Genomic DNA, 20,164 nt, shown 5'->3' with positions numbered 1-20,164 from the left:
CAAGCTGTGCCCAGGGAGGTTTAGGTTGGACATTAGGAAGAACTTCTTCATAGAAAAGATGATTACATACAGGAATGGGCAGCCCAGGGAGGTGGAATCACTGCCCCTGGAGGTGTTTAAGGAAAGACTGGATGTGGCACTTCACCATATGGTGATGTTGGGTCATAGGTTGAACTCAATGATCTCAGAAGTCTTTTCCAACATAATTAATTCTGTGATTCAGTGTTTTACAATACTACTAAGTTCTGCAGTTTGCAACTGACATACAGAGGGAGGCATCTGAGTCATTGATGACATTTGGCCAACTTCACCTTAGTTTCTGGCAGAGCTGCCTCTCTGGCAGTGACATTCCTGGCAGAGCTGCCTCTCTGGTAGTGACATTCCTGGCCAAAATTTCTCTCAATTAAATCACAGGCAAATTTCCCAACACCTTGAATAAGAAGAGGATTGGGTCCCATGACCAGAAGATACATGTGCATCTCTCATCGTATTGTAAGCAGCAAATGCTTGTGACAGTAGTCTAGCAATCCAGACTTAAGGGCTAGTGACATCTGACAACAAGTCCATTATATTAACACTTGAAGACATAGACAGAACTTATTTACAACACCAAAAAACATAAGGCCTTTACTCAGGGAAATCCTGCAAGGCAAAATTTATTCCAATTACATTAAAATATTCCTTCTCTGATTCAAATCACCTACTTAAATAGGAGAAAAATAAACCAAACAAAAAAATTCCAAATATCCCTCCTTGCTGATAAAAAATAAAAACAACATGACATAAGCTATTACTATGTTAAAAATATTTTATTTAGACTATTTTTCATTCAAATTTTTCTGTGCAACTAACTTTCCTGAACATTCTTTAAAAAGAAAACAGCTCAAAAAGAAAATTCCTAAAATATACTTCCTACTTCCTACACATATATTTCACAAGGGACTTGCTTTATTTCATTCTGAATGTAATTCATCATTTATAAAACTGCAGTGCAGGAAATATTTCACAGAATTTTATGGTGGTAAAATGCAAAACAGAAACACTGCTTTAGAAGCAGCAGGTACCATTTCTAGTCTAAGACCTGTATTGGAAGGTAGCTGCTTTTCAAGCCTAGCAATGGAACAATTAATAAAGAAACCCATTAAGGTCTGATTGTTGCTGCTAAAAAGGAAGGTTGAATTTCAGGCCTTTGAAGTAACTGAGAATGATTCAGGACTCATTACAGAGATATAATCTACATTCATACATTTATGTTAGTGATTCAAATCTATTGGGACAGATTGAATTCGGTTAAATAGTGCATCTTTCCTGTGGAACTTTTCTCAGGCTTTCTCAGGCTAACCTAAGAGGTGACCTGACAATACAAAGTAGTGGGATATTTAGGGATTCAACTGTGCTATAAAAGAAAGGCTATACAGAAAGTAGAAAAAAAGAATGAGATATAATCTAAAAAGCTATGTCAGCTTTTCATTTGGACTTTGTTTTGTAAATGCCCTCCTTGTCATCACACAGGATAGAAAGGGACTCTATGCATTGCAGTAGTTTAACGTACTGCCCTGAATATTGCACCTGCCAGACGCAGATTTTATACGAAATTCTGCACATGTTGAATTTCCTGTTCTTAACCACAAAATCCAACGACCAATATACAGATAGTCATGAGCTAGAAATACAGAACTCTGCTTGAGTAAATTCAAGACATTACTTATTTTTCCAGGGTTAAATATACTTGTTTGACCACCACTTTTTTCCTCCCACTAGAGATCCAGAATGCCAATTCATTTTATTTTCCAGCATTTGACAGTAAAAGGGGGGGGAAGACGTCTTCAACTGTATACTTTTAAGATACTATAGTACTTATTTATGATTTAAGCTGTTGGAATCAACTTCAATTTTAGAAATAACGTGTACTATCCTTTGTGACCCATGCAGCAATCAAACACTGACATCAGTTTGTAGACATACATGTAAGCTGTCAGGCATTCCCAAAAAGGAGGGATTTGCCTTACATTTTGTTTTATTTGTCTATGTTTTTTATTAGTTACCAAAAGGAAGAGCCTTTGCAAAAAGTAAAGCCTAAATAAGATTTGCAAAAAAAAGATTTCTGAAATGCTTTCCACTCAGTGCAAATATATACAGAATAAATACACTGAAGTACCATAAACAACATCGTAAAATATACTGATTCTAACATTAAATGGTTTCATTTTTAAGTCTGTTTAAATGTCAGCCCCAGAAGCTGAACACATAAATTTAGGAGCCAACTCTCTCCAGAATAAACACCATAATTGGAGAAAATAATTTCTAATTTCTGTTGTGAAGTTAACATATATTTAACATCCTAATCCAATGAATCTGTCTAATTTTAGAACTGTTTGTTCTTTTCTCCATTTTCTGCTGTTTCAATTAAGATTTATTCCAAATGCCAAATGGAATTACATAGGCGGTTTTCCATTGCATTCCACTGATCTGTGTTATTTAACTGCCTCTATTTCAAAAAAGTTCTGGGTTTACATATTGAGCTACACACTGTGTTTCTGTACCTCTTCATTTCTCCGTTACTCCATTTTCTTAGCAAATGTTTCACTCACTTGTGTTCCAAATCAGTTCTTTAACAATGCCAAATACTGACCAACCTTTAATGTCTTCTATGCTGCCCAAATCCTGTCAGTCAATAATGGTTTAATCTGGTGTTAAAAGATAGTACATCATATGGAAGATGCTTGTTAATTTCTGGAAAAGTTGACGGTTCAGTGATGAGCTAGAAATATGAATCCGTCATAACATTCAATATGTGAAATGACAAAAACACTAGGAGAGATGGAATCATAGGAAAAACCAACAACATATGTCCCTCCAGGAAAATAATAGCTTGAAAAATTGCTTAAAATAGTCTTCAAAATGGAAAAATTGTTTCTTTCTGGCAAAGCAAACTGCATTAGTTAAAAAAAAATAAAAAAGACAGCAAAATATTCAGACGGATTTTATGGGGAAACCTTTGCAATGCCAATAAAACCCCTTTTGCTTTGAAGTCAGATGCATGATTCAGTAAACGACTCATGTTAGCAATTAGAAAATGGTCATTTAGGGCCCTGATTTCTTTTGAGACAAGGAGGGTGAGGGTGGGGAAAGAGACACAATAAATCTTGAGAGGCTTAAAAGGAAGAGGAGGCTAAAGTGTGAACTTTTTATTTCAGCAACGGAAGCGAGAAATCAGTGATTCATTAAAGGAGGGAGAAAGACCTCCATGGAAGCTGGCAAAGAAGAAGGAAAAGGACCTAATTATGTCTCTTCCCTTTTTACTCTCTCTGACCAGCATATAATCTGCTTTTCCAGGGTCTGCCTGTAGTATATACTTCTTTCCAACCTCTCCACCCAACCCCTCCTCCAGCGGGGGGGAGGGGGAGATCTAGCAGGCAACAAGCTCCAGGTGGCTTTCTCAATCACTTCACTGCAAAAGAAATAAAATAAAACAAAACCCTCCACTAGCAAACAAGTTGGGGGGGTTGGGGGTTGTTTTTTGTTGTGTGGTTTTTGTTTGTTGGGTTTGTTTGTTTGTTTTGGGGGGGTGGAGAGGGGATAAGAGTGAAGGAGGAGGGAAGCTTCCCTAGAGGGGATTGGTTCAGCTTGGAAGACAGGGAAATTAGTAAAGCATGAGTCTCCAAGCCATCCTGGTGGCCGGCGCTCCGAGGAGAAGAACGCTTTAGGAGCAATTAGCAGCGAGCCGAAGGCGGCGGCTGCAGTGGCCGCCGCAGCCCGGGAGGAAGCGAGGGCAGCTTCGCAGCAGGCACCGCTCGCTCCAGCTGCAAAAAGGTTTCAGATGTCCTACCGCTGCCTGACCCCCTGCAAATAAGGGCTGACCACCAGAGGCACATCCCACCTCTGACTTCTAATCGCTGACATTTAGGCTACAGCTTCCAACCTGTTTACAACCAAAAGGGGAGAGAAAGGAAAGGAAGGGCGGGGGGGACAAGTTGGGATTTCTCCCTCTCTTTCTCTGGATTTTTTTTTTTTTTTTAATACTGTTCTGGAGAATTCAAAGCAAAACAAAGAAACCTCCTCCTCTGGGGTTGTCAGTGAGAAAAGGACGAGTTGTGCAACTGGTTTGGGTTTTGCAAAAAGACAAGAGGGTGGGGATCAGAAGAAGGTGCAAAGCCACAAAGTGTGAGTGTGTGTGTGTGTAAAGGTGTATATGGGAAAAAGCTATTCCGGCACCCCTCTCCGCTGGTTATTATTTATTTTTGTTATTGTTGTTGTTGTTGACTTTGCTGTCATCTGTTTTTCAGACCTTTCTGCATCTAAGATAGTGAAGAAAGGAGTGAGGAAGTGAACAAAATAACTCCTGGGAAGTCTCAAACAAGGTTGAGCAGTGTGTGTATATGTGGGGGGGTGGGGAAGGGAAAAAGGAAAGAGGATTAACCACAGCAACACCACCCCCCCCAAAAAAAAAAAAAACAAAACAAAAAAAGAAAACACAACCAACAGCTCTTTTTTTCTGAGGGAGGACTCGAAGGATTAAAAGGCAGCAACTTCTGAGGCGATTTGTCCCCTGAGTTATGGATGTTGGTGCACTTACTTCAGGCCTGATCAGAGCTCAGAGGGATCTAACCAGAAGCAGCAACAACCGTCTCTCCACTTGCCTTTTACCAGGTTTTACCCTTCCAGTATGTTTCATTTGATAAGACATTTTCCAGCGCCCAGAGTTTCAGTACAATGTGCAAATGGATACTGACAAATGGTGCCTCAGCCTTTTCCCACCTGCCTTGTTGCTGCTTGCTGCTGCTCTTCTTGGTGTCTTCTGTGCCTGTCACCTGCCATGACCTCGGCCAGGACATGCTGTCCCCGGAGGCCACCAACTCTTCTTCATCATCATCCTCCTTCCCCTCGTCCTTCTCCTCTCCATCCAGTGCGGGGAGACACGTGCGGAGCTACAATCACCTCCAAGGAGACGTGCGCAAGAGGAAGCTCTACTCTTACAACAAGTATTTTCTCAAGATCGAGAAGAACGGCAAGGTCAGCGGCACCAAGAAGGAGAACTGCCCCTTCAGTAAGTACAGCTCCGCCGCCGCGCCCCCCGGCGCGGCTGCCGCGGCCCCGGGCGCCCGAGCCCCCGGCTGAGGAGAAAAGGGAACGGACGGGAAGGGAGAGGTGAGGCCGGGGAGGGGAGGGGGCGCGGGGCAGGGTGGGGTGGGCTCAGCTCGGCTCTGCCGGGACGCCGCTCCCCGCCAGCCCGTGTATCTGCGGGTCTCTCCAGTTACATTTGTCTTGCAAATGGCCTCGGCTGAGCACCGTTTAGTTTCTCCGCTCGGCCGAAGAACGAATTAGAAAGATTTGGAAGGAAGCGGTGCAGAGTGTGTGTGTGTGGGGGGGGGAACCTGGGGGGGGGGGCATTGTCTCCTGAATCTGAAAATCATTTTCTCCTGTCATTAAAATGACTTGGAACAATTAATCGATGGCTCCCACGCACACACACGCGCCCGCCTCTCTCCCCGACCCGCACAACAGCCGCCTGCTTTGCGCTCCCTCCTCCCCGAGCCCTGGGCGGGGTTGTTTGTCCCTGCGGGCCGGGGTCTTGCCCGTGTGCCCTCCCTGCCGCGGGGGTGCCCGGCCGCGCTGGGAGCCGGTGCGCGGCCGCGCTGCCGGCCCCGGGGATGGGGAGGCGGTGCTGCGCTGCGCCCCGCGGCAGCCGGGCTGCTGCGCCGCTATACGCTACTCGCTCCATTGTAAACATCTGGGATTGCCTTCCCACAGACCTCACACGCGTTTCATTGTCCTTTTCTTTCTCTCTTTCTCTTTTTGTTTTTTAAGAAATAATCTCAGAGCAAAAGTCATATGGTTGTGTCCGTAGCTGAAGTTTTGAGCTTTTCTGTAGTACTAATTAGGGGTTTAGTAATAGAATGCTTCTTGTAATGTATTTTTGGCGGTTAGTGCTAGAAATGTAAACTTCGTTTAGTTTTCCTGCCTGTGCAATCTCAAATTGAAGTAACTGTAGTAAATCACAATATATTGCATTGTAGCTCTTAAGCGCCAATATCCCACTATAGGAACATGCTGAGAAAGTAAGTTCTGTTATGCAACTCTTGGAGGAAACAGACTTTCTTTATTGGTGAAGAACACACTTTGGTTCTTGGGTTGTTTTACATAAATCCAGATAAACCTGGGAATAAATCTTCTGTTAAATTAAAACAACTGAAAGTGATTTAAGGAGATCCCTTGTTAACTAATGTATAAAATATGGAGTACTTCAGCAGGTTGCCGTGATGTATGATAGATACTGCCTTTAACTCAGCTGTATTTCTAGTAAATATTCATATTATAGGCTTGCAAACAATGAGAAAAAGGCTGCAGTGCCATATGTCACTGCTTCACTTGCTCCACCTTGCAACTTCATTCTTTATCATGCACTCTAATGTTTGTAAAAGCTTTATGTGTGAAAGCAGGTGACTCTTATGGCCTCCCTTTGTGTATTTCATAGAAAGGCAAATTCTTGAAAAACACAGCTGTAAGGAAGACTTGACTTTTATGAATGTGTGTGGAATGAGGTACTAGCACTGTATTTCTTAGATTACCTTTGGGTTTGGAGGAGAACAGCATTTTCATTCCCCTAAAATGGGATTATGAAAGCTTTGTGTGCATCTTTGAGAACATCAAATTCTTTTATGCAGAGTACTGCTGCCAAAAAAACTATAAGGTGCCCAGTCTGACAGCGGTGTACTCAGAGAAGTAACTACTCATCTGAGCAGTCCCACTTAGCTAGCAGAAGTGTTCAATGAGTAAACTTGTACACATGCATGAACTTCTGCAAGATCTTGCCAAGAAGAGGTGGAATACACTGAAGTGCATATATACATCTTCCTACCATTTCATTCTACATGCAAAAACAACCCCCTGCAACTATGGGAAAGGGGATGTGTGGTGTGTACTGGTTTTGCAGGCAGTATATGAGAAAGAGAATTGGCCTTCTCAGTGATGTCATGGTTGTTGTCACATTTGCAGAGTATCTGCTGAAAAGAAAAGAATATAATTTGTTTCATATAAAAACAAAACAATGCCTTTATTATACGTAATTTTATCTTATTGCTGAGGATTATGTGCAGTGATGAAAGGACTCCCATCATCTTAAAACTTGCAGCTTGTGTACTGCACTTATATCACAAAGTCAGATCTACTATACAACATCTTTCAATACAAAACAATTACAATCTGGTTGGCAGAAGTCGGAGTTTTATGTTGGTCATTAATAGTCATTGTAATATGCAGTGTGAAATTGTGTTTTCTGTAAAAGCTCATAGTCTAAGACCATTTAAAAATATATTTACTGTGCCTTTATTCAAGGATGTTTGTGTAGCAAAATGTTGCAAGTGCATCACTAAATCTATGCTTTTCATAACTTCACGTGTAGAGATCCCATCATAATACTGCTGTAGTCCCAAGCTGGACTGGTTCCATGCAAATATATGATTTATTTTTTATATGGTCCAAAATAAGTAGTGACACATGAATAGCTTTCTGCCATGCATAGAATTAGCCAGATAGGCCACTAAATTGTATCCTGTTTCACATTACAGACTATTTAATCTCTATTATGAGTTTCTGTCCCCAAAACCATGTTTTTCTAAACAAATAAAAGTGACTACTGACACACAAGACTGAAGTATTCTAATTTGGAGGCTAATATCCTCATATGCTAATGTTTAAAATCAGTTTATGCTGAAGTAAAGCCTTATCAGTAAGTCTGTAAGATCGTGGTATGTTGTGTAATTAAACAACAGCTTTCATGGCTCACTGCCAATTAAGTATGGTCAAGTAAGAAGAACAGTTAGAGAAAGTCAGAATAAACATTCAGAAAACAGAATTCAGCCTCCAGCCTTCAAATGGCTCAAGCAGCATTCTTAGATTTGCTCTATAAATATTGTGTAGAGTGCACTGAATTAAAGTTTACTCTGGCCAATGTATTTCAACTTGATTGCTTTGAATTATTCTGTCACCCACCACAAAGGTTGCTCCTGATTGTTTTGTCAGAAGGCTGGGGGAACTTGCAGCATTTGGCATAGCTGGAGGAAGTCTATCACTGGATAGAAGTAGGACACAGTTTAGTTTTCTTGTTCCTTATATCTGGAAGCTGGTCCTCAAAATGCAACTATTAGCTTGTCCTACAGCACCACAGCTGTGAAGTCCCTTGCCCCTGTTCTTGACAGAGCTATTTATATGCACAAATAAAGAGAGCTGTAGTGCTTTCAGGAGACTTACATACTAGTTTGGGGAAAAACAAATCCAAAAATCCTCCAATGAGCTTTCACAAAAGCTTTCACTGTAGCTTGAACCCTGGAACCACCAAAAGAAGCTTAAACTATATATTAAGATTGAGAGGGAACTCATATGCAGATTCTGATTTCACTTGCACCCAGACAGCTTTCTTGATTGAAGATAGTAAAATTATTTGGGATTAATGGATGACTTGAACTAGCTATGATAAGCTAGTTAAAGAAAACTAGGTAGTGTTTCTGAGTGCTATACTATTTTCAATTGACTTTTAATGCAATTGTTAATAGTACTATGAAGCACACAGACTTCAGATTTACAGAACAGACCTTATTAGCTGAAGAACAGTAACAAAATATATAGTGCTTAATTAGCAGCAGCTACCTGCAGTCTGTGGAGGGAGTTCTGCCCGAGCAAACTCAACATCAGGCCATTACTTAGGTATGCGTTTAGGGAGTGAAGTCTGTGTCACTGAGCCTGCATATTAGTGGGAAGAATTGCTGGAGCGATTCCTGCGGGCTTTGGACCAAGCGGTGCTATGCAGAACCTACGGTAGATGGCGGCACAGCCACTGCCTGGTGTTACCTCTGCTCGAAGGAGGTGGACATGAAGGGTTTGAACCCTCAACTGCATAAGCTAATTTAGCTCAAGCAAAGCCAAAAGGGCTTACACCAGCAGATATTCTAATAATTGGCCTTCTGAGCATCCCAAGTGGACTAATCCAAGCAGTGCAAAAACACAGCAATTGCAGACTAAGTGTGTTTACCGGGGGAGCTAGCAAGAAATAATTAGCTATTTCCCACGAGCTTACCTATTCCAGGCTTTTCTTTTGAGTATGCAATTATCTTTTCTATTAAGCTTTATGAACTGCTGAAGTCTCTGATAGTCTTTGGTTTTGCTTTAGTTAGCGTGGGATCAGCTTAACAACGAAGTGAGTAAAAGCAGGAAAGTTCTGAGCCTCATTCTGTAGCCGAAAACATTGTAAACAGGCAATTTAATTGCTATAAGTGCTAAACACTACTAATGAGGATTTTGTGTGCATACATACATAATTGATAAATAGATATTTGTAGTACATATTGGGTTATATACAGAAAATTAGCATTAAATGTGTTTTGATTCAGTATACTCAGTTTGATACTCAGTTTTTTGATCATACTTCAGGTGCAACAAAATAATAAAGAGTGATATACCTTGGCCTCAGCTATGAAGCTCCAAGCAGATTAGAATAATTGGTAAAATATGTTATTTTACTACTGAACATTTTGTAAGCTAACTGTTTGCAATTATTGACTCCTCATCATATGGTATTTGTAAATTAATGTGAGAACTTTTCACTGTTTTTCTAAAGACTGATGAGCAGGCATATGTGTTTTGTTGTTTTACTCTCCACAGAGTTCTGCTTTATTGTTTTACCAAAGAAAATACTTAAAATATGAAGTAATACTGTTTTAGTAAAGTAATTTGAAATTTAGGACCTTCACTGTGAAATATATAAGTTCTTATGGAGATGATTTCTCACTTTTTTCTTTTTTTTTTTCTTTTTTTTCTTTTTTTTCCCCCCACAGAACTCATATAATTTATAACAGCAGTATAAAACCATAGGCACTTAGGATTTATGAATGTGGAAAGAATTGTACTATTTAATGTCTACATGACACTCTCCTGTTACCCTTGCTGCATTCCTGCCTTGTGGACCCTCCATGCTGATACTGTAGTCCTAACATAAATCTGTTTAAAATACATTGTTGTAAGAAGTCTTTTTGTCTTCATAAATCTAACTTATGGCCACTTAGGGAAAAAAAAAAAAAGAAAAATATAAAGAGAGGGACAGCTGGAAGTTTGTTCTTGAAACATGAGAAGAAAGAAAACAAGGGGCATATAGGCTCCTAGATGCCATGCTTCTGTTTTAGTGGCAGGGTTCACAGGTAGTGGCTCGGTCAAAACTTCCCTTGAAGATGGCATTAGCTGAGTGAGCATTATAGAATATGCTTACACTTCTGAAACATCTTGGATGCATTCACTCACAGGTTAAGATCCTCTGTTTTGAAATAAGGCATTTTAAGATGACTTTCAGATGTCTTTGAGCTGTGTGTGTGAATAGGGGCCTTTTCACTTCAAATGAAAGTCAGTTCAGATCCTGCAATAGGGGAGTTTTCATTTATTTCACAGAGTTTTTCATTTTGGAAAAAGAAAAACCCTTCTGTGAGCAAATCTTGTTAAACTGTGTGTCTTAAGTTAAAAACAGCCTATATGAACACAGGGCAACAACTCATGTTGTGGATTACTGACTTTTCCTCTGAGAAAGTAATGTGATTGCACAAGGAAGATTCTAAATAAGGGGGGGAGAACTATTTGTAAACAATATTGTATTTCTGTTCATAGCTTTAATATTGGGCTGATAGGAATAGTGTCAGCAATGCACAGAAATTACTCAGTCAGAAATTACTCAGCTAATTCCTTCTTGGTATTAACATGACATAATGAAACATTGTTTTCTCAGTTTTCTGGACAGCTCTTACAGTCTCTTCTTCTCCAAAGTTGCACCAGGTTGAAATTTCTGTTTGCTCCTTTTGAACACTTGCTACCACTGCTTGCGATTGCAATTAGACACTGAACTACCTTATTCTGGGGTTTATCATTTAAGAGCTCTTCTTCACATTGAACAGCACAAATAGTTTGAATGTTTATCAGCATTGCCAACTAGTGTCAGCTTGATGAGGCTGCATGGATAAATAGCCTTTGCTTGCTTTGGGCTACGAGTACCAAATTACCAGATCAGAAGTGGAGGATGCATTTAGTTAACCTTAGCACATGTTTGTTTCTCAGTAGGTAGGTATGCTGGTGCTGCTAGTCTGACTGTTTGTACTTGTCAAACAAATTTTTCTTCTTTTGTTTGGACAACTTACTTTGATGCAATATTTTACTATCTTGCTGCCTTTCGTTGTTCAGGTGCTTTACAGTGAAAAATAATCAATGGTGCATGCAAAGGATCCTTTCCTAGCTCTGCTAATTGCTTCTGTTTCTTGTGTCAGTTTGCTGTAAAATATCTCTGTTGGTTAGAACGCAGTAAAAAGGAGACAGGAAACACTGTTTCATGAAGTTTTGAAAAGTCAGCCTGGGAAAGCTCTTTGTGTTTATGAAGAGAATTAAAATCTTCACGGGTAGGAGTCAGGAGGAAGTGGCTTAATCTTTAATCACTGAATGGTTATTGAAACCGAATTCGTTAGCTGAGCAGATTATTAAAAGTGATTATGCTGCTTCATGAGTACAGTGCAATAAATGGAAGTTTCAGGGGAAAGAAATAGTTACAAGTGAGCCAAGTCACACACCAAATAGTGGCTTTAAAGGCACTCTTTTTAAATTAGGTCACTTGTGTTCTTTCTTTGAACATTCAGTTCTAATTGCAACAGTAAATCAAAGAATACACTCAAAGTAGATTCCCATGTAAGGTGGACAACTGGACAGTGCCTTTTTACTGCTACTAACACGTGCATCCAATTACTGGGTTGATATACTCACAATGTCAGTTGTAAAGCATTCACCTATTTTATGGTTAGCCTAAAGAATTATTAGCCTGTCCCCTTTCACATTTACCTCTAAATAATCTGTCAGTAGTGTATATCTTCTACAGTTAAAGAGGAATTTTCACGCACATCTAAGAAAAAAGGAAATGTTGAAACTACACCAAATACTGTTATTGCCTTTCTGTTTCCTCTTTCCATAATTTTTGGTGTTGTGCAAAAGAAGAAAAGGTTACAGATACTAGAACCATGAATGATTGTGAATGTTATATAAAAATAAAGATCAGATATTTCATAAACCTTGATTTAGGAAAGCAATATGATACCTGCTCCTTTCATAGTGGAAAACACATGTGAAGGACAATAAGCTTAGTTGGTTTTTGCAGTTCCTGACTCCTCTTTCTACATGAGTAGCAGAAGTGAAAATGGGGGCGGGGGGTGAGGGGGATGAGGAATCCCATTGGTTTTCTTTTTTCTGCCACTGATATTAGAGGTTCAAACATTGCATGGAAATAAATGAAATATAAAGGGGTTTCTTTAGGTTCCTGATGCACAGCTGGGCAGCTGTAGTCAGCATGTGTGGGAGTTGGGGAGGGTATGCTGAAGCATTTTGGAAGGATTCAGGATGTTATTTAATTGGAATTAAGGCATGGTGTTAAGTGGAGCCTGAGTATAAATCAATGATATTGTGCCTGCATTAGAGGAAGTGGGTGGGAAGTGTGACAAGTACCAGAGCAGCACCAGAAAGGATGACAAGAAAGAAATAGAGGCAGCATGTGTCATGAGTGGGAGAGAAGCAGGGAGGGGGGGAGCATGTCTTACCCACTTTGGCAGCTGTGAACTGCCAGTGATGTTGAATTGTCCTGTCTGATCTCATTGTATCATCTGTTTGCTCACAGATTGAAACTATGAAATCATAAAGATGCCTTTTGAATTTCTGTAACAGTGTGTGTTTGGTGTTGTGATGTAAACTTCCAACTCCCAATTTCGTTGTGTCATCTCTGGCCCTATTCTGTCCATACTATTTGGTACATGTTCTAGAGTTTTCTTCTTCACATTACCCTTTTCAAGAGGATTAATAACCTGCTTTATTCCTAATATCAAAGTAAGTATGGACTTGCAAGCAGAAGGATTGGCAAACTTGCCCTTGAAAATAATAAGCAATTTGAAACAGCCACAAGCTCTTGATGGTTTGTTTGTTTGTTTTTTCTTAAAATTTTCCCTATGATAATACCATGCACTGTGAGAAACATATACCTGAAGGACATCAACACTCTAGAATGCTAAGTGGTTTAATTTTTGAAGGATGGAATAGGGTGGGCGTAATGGTTTGGTCTAGGCCTCTTCCTGGCAACCAGGTCGAAACTAAGGAAGTACCTGTGTCCCGATATTCCATGTTATTCTTTACATAAGTAGGAATATAAATAGAAGTTGGAGGAAGTTGGTTGGCCAGATCTCTTCCGGCAAAGTTGGAGACAGGAGGCTCCCTGCAGCCGGTCTCACTCGTGTAGGAGTGAGGCCTGTGAGGCCTGTTGTTTTTCCTATTTGAGAGATTTGGTGGAGTGGCTTTTGTTTTCTTAAGGAAAGTATTAAGATTTTGATTTGATAGTTCTTTGTTGGTTGTGTATGTCTATTGTTCTGCTTTTTGGGGGGTGTTGGGGGTTTCTTTCTTATGTGTATATAGTTTTGTAATTGTATATATATGTAAATACATATATATATTGCTTTAGGTCTCTTATTTCGGTTCTTTTGGGTTTTTTTTCCTTCCCTTTGCTTCCCATGTGTTCATAGACAAAAAGGGGGGGAAGGGCTTTTGCAGTGGTGTTGGACACTTGGCAAGGAGCCAAGTCCAAGCTGCCACAGTGGGATAGAATATTTTTGTGACTGATATGTTTAGTGTTAAAAAATATGTCATATTTTGTATTTGTCATATCTTTATCTTCAAGATTTGAAGTAGTTACAAGTTTGTTAGTACAAAATATATGTGTGCACAGATATGTATGCTCTATAACGATGACTTCATTTAATGCGAAGTGGATTTTATAGGACTGCGGTGTTAGAGTCTTCTTTTCATAAATTTCTATGACACTTTAGGAAATGCTAAAATTCCTGATCTTCCTTGAAACAATCTTTTAACTTCAACAGAACAAAGCTTTTTTCTCTGTGTTTCCCAGACACTTATTTTTTCCCTATGTTTTTTCCTGGATGTAAACATTAAAAGTATAAACCGTGCCATAGAACCGTATAATATTCTGACTTGTAAGGTTCTCACAAGGATTATTGTGTTCAACTCCTGATTCTGCACAGGATAATCTGGAATTCAATCTGGAAGTACCTTTCTTATCCATATGAATTATCTTAGTACCTGTGGCATGTGTCTGTTGGAGGCAAGGTAATCAAAACCTTCCCCTGAACTGTAACCTTGGCTCATGGCTTGAGTCTGCCCTTCTTCCCTGTCTCAGGGAAAGCAGAGTGGTGCATGCAGCTCCCATTCTGATGACAGGACACCTTTCCTTTGTCAAAACATTGTGGTAATAACTGCAACACAGAAGTTCTGTGCTCACTGAGGATCTGTAACTGCAAAACTAATGGTAACATGAAAAGAAGCAGCGGAAGAATCTAGAGCTAACCTCATGAGCCAAGCTGGGGTAGCTTGTTGTTACTCTGCTTCAAGGTCTAGGCCTGATTGCTCAGCTGTCTCTTCAGATGCTGAAAATATAACCTACCATACAAGATACATGGGTGGGTTTGGTGCTACCCTTACAAGTTGCTGGGTCATTCATCAGTATGTACTTTGGCTGAATGGCTGAGCTAAGGCACCACCATGTGTAAACTGGAGCAAAAAGTTATCACAAGCTGAGTTTCACTATCTGTTCTGAGTTACAAATCATTGCAAACATTTTAAATTTTCACTTTATGTGGTTCTGACAGAAATAGCTTAGATAGCATGTAAGAAATGGAAGGAAATAATGATTGTTTCAGATCCTTAGAGGTGAAGATGCTGCTGAAAGCACGTGTGCAAGTACAATGATTCTTATGAATAGTAACATTTAATGTCACGTCTGATAGCTTTTATTCATAGAACAGCATCACCTCTGCTTCCAGACACTCATGAGCACACAGAAGCACTGACTCACTTCTTAGTGCAATGAGTAGTTTAAACTACTTAGGCAGCTAATATGAAATTTAGTAAGGTTAGCACTGAAGCCCAAAAATGGATTCAATGTAAGAAGTTTTGCTGCTCCTCTTGGATTTTATTTTGTGGGCATCCCTAGTCCTAGGCCAAGAATGATGAAGGAGATGTTGAGATCATCCAGACTGGTAATTCTCTCCATCCTGACAATGATGCTTCCTATTCCCAACATACAACAGGAGATACTGCAGGCCAGGGAAAGGGTGACAGTGCTAAAAAAAAAATAAAAATCTGTGCTCCAGATACTACAAATGCATCATTTCTTTCACAGCTTCATGTGCCTGAAGAACCTGGGAAGTAGTAATTGGAGCCCAGCCTGTACATCCTGTGGCATTTAGACTGTATAGCAGCCATACATTAGTATGGTACTTCGTTTTCTCATGTGACATAAACCAGTCAAGAACAGTGACTTCTAATTGTTTCAAATTGTATATTAAGGAGATACAAGACTGTATATTCAGTTGTATATTAAGGAGATACAAGACTGAGCCCACTGACATTTTAAGATCACTGTATGGAAGACAGAAAGATTACTATTGGTAAACGCAGTTTATATAGTGTCTTGCTATAGGGTTTTGGATGAGAAAATGCTTTTCATCTGAATGAAATATGTCACAGAACATATTTCTATATGCTCTCTAAACTGCTCAGTTTAGTTTGCAACTAACTTACTTGGGAAAGAAAAGGTCTACCACCAAGTATCCTTATTGAAGAGCTTGTAGGGTATTTGAACTTTAGAAAGATTATTAATTACTATGATGGATTTTTTTAATCAAGACTGAAACATATACAGGCTGGAATAATGAAGTAGGATTGTGGGAAATAAAGGTTCACATTCTTCACCATGTACTCTGAAGATACTCTGGGAATAAGGGGAGATGGGGGAATCTTTGGAGTTCCTCATGATCCTCCTGGTGATTGTCAGCTAACACAGAAGAGGAATCTGCTTAAAGGTAGAGGGTAAAAGGCTGGACAATTTGGCATAAGGATAGTCTGCGTGAATTAAATTTTTAATATAGGAAGTGCCATAAAGTATTAGGAAATACCAGCCTTTATATATTTGTTATTCATTGTACCTCAGAATTTCTAGGAGTAGGTATTTGAGTCTGATTTCTCTTTGTCTCTTTGCTGCTTATAAAATGAGACTAGCAATATTTCCTACATGAGCAAGGGTGTTATGAAAGCAAATTATTTGTGAAACACACTAGTAACAGTGTGATGAGTGCCAGCAAAAAAAGTCCACCCAGAGAGTAATAATTCTTTTTTTATTGAAAGGTTTGGATATAAGAAACAGCAAGGGCAGTTTTGTCCTCTTATAGGACAGGTAAGAATAGGCTACTTCTTAACTCTAGCAGACTTAGCTGTTTGTCTTTTGACTGGAAAAAAATGTTTTAAAAAAAATTATTCTATAGCTCTTCTTGCAAGCATTCTGTCAAGATTGCTCAACAGATTTGTTGCATAGCATAAAACAAAAGTTAATGGCAAAATAGCTCCTAACCAAATAGCATGGGTGGAGCACAAATTGGATCTTCTTGTCAAGCTGAGCTCTAGATCTGATTCTACTGCATGAAATTATAATCACAAGCAATGTCAAAATTTCTTTTGCTTTGAAGTTATGAACATTAGGATGTTTTAGCTCAAGATTCTTTATAGTTTCCATGATTAAACAGTTAAAATATAATTGTTATTTCACTCCTTACTGTAAGACCTATCAGTCAAAGAAATTTGAGCATGATAGCCACCTATTATTTATTGTATTAATATATTATGCGGTTTTGGGAGTGCATTAATTTCCCTGAAATGCTGTCGATGCATTGGAGTTAACATATTGAAATTATTTGTTTGGGTTTTTTATTTTCTATCATTTCTTTAAATTAATGGTACTTCCCCTTTAGTGTCACAGACATTATTCTTTCAGTTTAATTTATTACAATTACTTTTACATGTCACAACTTTGCTTTGAAATGACAGCCATCGAAGTTAATGTCTTTTCAACTTTAGTGAAAACACTTATAATGAGGCTGACACTTGGCTCATGTGGTATTAATCTGGTCTCTTGGTCATTTCTTCAGTTTCTCCTGCTGCGGTCAGCTCTCAAAAAGACATATCTGCAGCTGGGGAGTACATAAGATTAACTTCCGCCTCTCTGTGGCTTCTTGCCTCAGACCACACACCAAATAATTCCTCAAAGCATTATCCAGATTTGCTCAAAATTCGCCATGCTTGCTTTATTCCTTCAGTTCTGCCACACAAGTATTTGTGGACTCTGCTTACAGCTGATTCTGCTTATGAAACAGGAAGCATTTTGCAAAGATGAGGCTTTAGAGACAAACGCTATTATAAAGTATCTATAATAACTTTACTGTAGAACTGTTTTTTGGTTTTGTTAATTTTATAGATGTACACAGTAGACCATAAAGGTCAGCAAGACCTAACCTTTTTGTTTCCAAGTGTACTCAGGGCATAACAAAGACTGATGCAGCTTTTAAGTACAGACAGAATCATAGTAATTCCCTTGTCCAAAATGAAATTTTTTAAAAAAGAAAACCACAGTGCTTATATTCAGGAAGAACTCTAGTGGTGTCAACTATTAAATTCAATGATGCTACAAAAAAAAATGCCACTGTGCAGATGGAGGAAGTGTTAGTCAGCTCTCTTATCCAGGGACCTCCAAACTTTAATCACAATTTAAAATCCTTTAAAAGGGAGTCACAGGTGTGGGATGTACATAGCTGTGCTCACACACCAGTGCAGACTCAAGAAGTATCTAATGATTAGCAGGAAGACCAGTAGAGAAAAACATCTAATGCTTTCCATTACCTTGTGCTTCATGCAAGAATTTGTAGCTGAGGTTACTTGACACTTCTCATTAAGTCCATAATAGGGAGGGGAATGTAATTTTGTTGTTTGAGTAAACTTCAGTCAGGCATTTGTTTAGTGCTCATATTGTTGGGTTTTCAGCTAAATATTTTTTTCATTGTGGTTTCAAAATCTTTCTGCTTTCCAAAGAGCCTGTTATAAATATACACACACACACACACACACATATATATATATAAAGTCTTAATTTATATATGTGTTTGTGTGCCAAGCTGTAGAATTTCTGTGTGCAAAACTCCCTTTACAGATAGACTAATAATGCAAGAGTAGATTGCATGACAGTGCAACTAATGTAGCACATAAGATGAAGTTTCCAAAGAATCTGTGGGGGTCCTGACTGAAGAGCACACATTTTGCCCCCAACACAGGAAAGCCATTTACCTATTGGAATGAGTCCAGAGGAGAGTTATTAAGTTGATTGCAGGGCTGGAACATCTCTTGAGAGTAAGTAGAAATCTGTGTCATTATTGCACTAATTAGACACATTAATGTCTTCAGAAGGACCATAGCATGTGCTTTACCTAGCAAAGGATGACAAGTGTTAGAGTCTTCTACATATCTAATAACAATTTTGGAGTTTAGTCAATTAAAGAACTTATCTGTTCTCTTGTTCCAATGGTAATGAGCCCTAGTCAGCATGACCTTGTAATAGAGTCTTTTTGCTGTTGCTTTTTTGTTGGTTTTTTTGCATTCCTTATCCAAGCAGTAGATTTGTTTTCTGATTTTGAAGGAGAGCTGATACGAGTCATTTGTCACAAGCCACTAAAAGTGTCAAAATCTTACAGCAGGCCCTTGGTGGCTTGTTAATCTCTCCTTTTTTACCCCCTCCTTCTTTAAAGGAAACAGACACTAATTCACTTAAGCATAATGAGAGCCATGCTTGCCATATAGTCTACTTGGTCCTACCAGCCCAAGTAAAATCTCTCTTGTTTCTTCACATCGTTTTCTTGGCTCCAACAATTAAACACAAAGCTGAAAAGCACAGGCAGAGCTATTTCATATGGCAAATGAAAAATGGAGGCTGCCATTTTCATAACAGGAAAATATACAAGTGTGCTTTTCCTTTGTACCCCCCCATCCTTCTAAATTATCATCAGCAACGTGCAAAAGATAAACCTCTATTTTAAATAGGGAGACCAGATGTATGTTTAACCTCTCACCCTCATTTTTCTAACTGGCTTCCATTAGGAACAAAAAGTTAATATATTCTAAACAAAAATAACTGATATGGTAAGGTGAACTTTTCAACTGGGTAAGAGTTCTTTAGAAAAAGACAGAATTACAGAGTCCTGTGTTAGGCCAACAGACTGTTTTACTGTAGCAATATTCAGAACAATAACTCCATGGTTACTTTCGATAAGTCGTGGCTGAAATTTTCTTGAGTTGCAGCAAAAACAAAATAACAAGTGCTTAAATTCTCATGTGTCACAGAAAAAACTGGCAATGTGCTATAGATCTTAGGCTTACTATTCAGTGCTAGAATTTTTCACCTCTGCAGACATTCGCCAACCAAAACTTGAAATATGGCTATGTTATTTTCCTCTTTTTCAGAGACTGGGACTGAGGCAGAGAGTTCAAAGACCAGGATTTTCTCCTTTATCTTTATTCAAGCTTATTGCAACATAAATCCCTAGCCTGGTGATTCTACTCTGTTCTTTATTTTGTGTTCACAATACAAAGGATGACATACTTTTTCTTAATAGAAATGGGAATTGAAGGATAAAGGGTAATACTATTCATTTTGTATAGTAGAGGATGTCTCCAACATAGATGTACATGTAGGACAGATTAGATGACAAATATAACACTACTTAGAGATACAGAAAGTGGAAGAACAGTCCACAGAAGTGATTGACTAGTGACAATAGACAATTCTATCCAACGACAGAGGTTTTGGAAAGTGTCCTCTTGTCCACTCTTGGTAAAAATGCCCATCAGCCAGTGGAGTAAATAAAGTTGTCAATGTTTGACAATAAGGTGTTCTTAATGAGCAAAGTTAGGAGCTGCATGTAGCCCATAAGATATCCTTTGGAAGAGTTTGGGAACTGAGTTTATTTTATCAGGAAAGATAAATGTTTAAAATGTCATTAATGTATTCACTACAGATACCATCTGTAGAGAGCCTATCCTTTTGAAAGTACACAGTCTGAAAACCAGCAGATTTTGCATATGGATTCTAAATTCATAGGCTTAATTGCTTCCTTCTTCTACTCTTTAGTTTGTACGGACGAGTTAGTGTTTAGGAGATATTTGATAGAAGAAAATATATTCACGCAGGAACCAAAGAAAAATGCCTACAGATAGA

General features: G+C 39.0%; 1 protein-coding gene and 2 long non-coding RNA genes across 5 annotated transcripts in view; 2 read left to right on the top strand and 1 right to left on the bottom strand.

The window, feature by feature from the left end:
• Window positions 1-3,699: 3,699 nt before the first annotated feature.
• The window catches only part of FGF10 (fibroblast growth factor 10), a 67,446-nt gene continuing 50,981 nt past the window's right edge, over window positions 3,700-20,164 (top strand). Inside the window, exons 1-2 of one of the 2 annotated variants that reach the window (XM_017811338.1) lie at window positions 3,700-3,813; window positions 4,287-5,047. In XM_017811338.1, the coding sequence (XP_017666827.1) occupies window positions 4,714-5,047 (334 nt within the window). In that variant the 5' untranslated portion in view covers window positions 3,700-3,813; window positions 4,287-4,713. Of the gene's footprint in view, window positions 3,814-4,050; window positions 4,165-4,286; window positions 5,048-20,164 lie in introns of those variants that run through there. The other variant, XM_017811339.1, reaches the window with a different exon arrangement.
• On the bottom strand, window positions 6,972-9,096 carry LOC108495541. The gene is made up of 3 exons (XR_001874158.1): window positions 9,074-9,096; window positions 7,993-8,071; window positions 6,972-7,001 (listed from the first exon to the last, which is right to left on the bottom strand). It is a non-coding gene; the product is annotated as an uncharacterized LOC108495541 (long non-coding RNA).
• LOC108495540 lies at window positions 12,610-19,492 on the top strand. 2 transcript variants are annotated; one of them, XR_001874157.1, is made up of 5 exons: window positions 12,610-12,891; window positions 15,251-15,339; window positions 16,255-16,303; window positions 18,228-18,303; window positions 19,411-19,492. It is a non-coding gene; the product is annotated as an uncharacterized LOC108495540 (long non-coding RNA). The 2 variants fall into 2 exon arrangements; XR_001874156.1 differs by having other exon boundaries at window positions 15,251-15,518.

The sequence above is a fragment of the Lepidothrix coronata genome, unplaced genomic scaffold (genome assembly GCF_001604755.1).
Source record: "Lepidothrix coronata isolate B3197 unplaced genomic scaffold, Lepidothrix_coronata-1.0 Scaffold31, whole genome shotgun sequence".
Classification (NCBI taxonomy): domain Eukaryota; kingdom Metazoa; phylum Chordata; class Aves; order Passeriformes; family Pipridae; genus Lepidothrix; species Lepidothrix coronata.
Note: the sequence above shows the minus strand (reverse complement) of the source record. Positions and strands in the feature narration are given on the sequence as shown.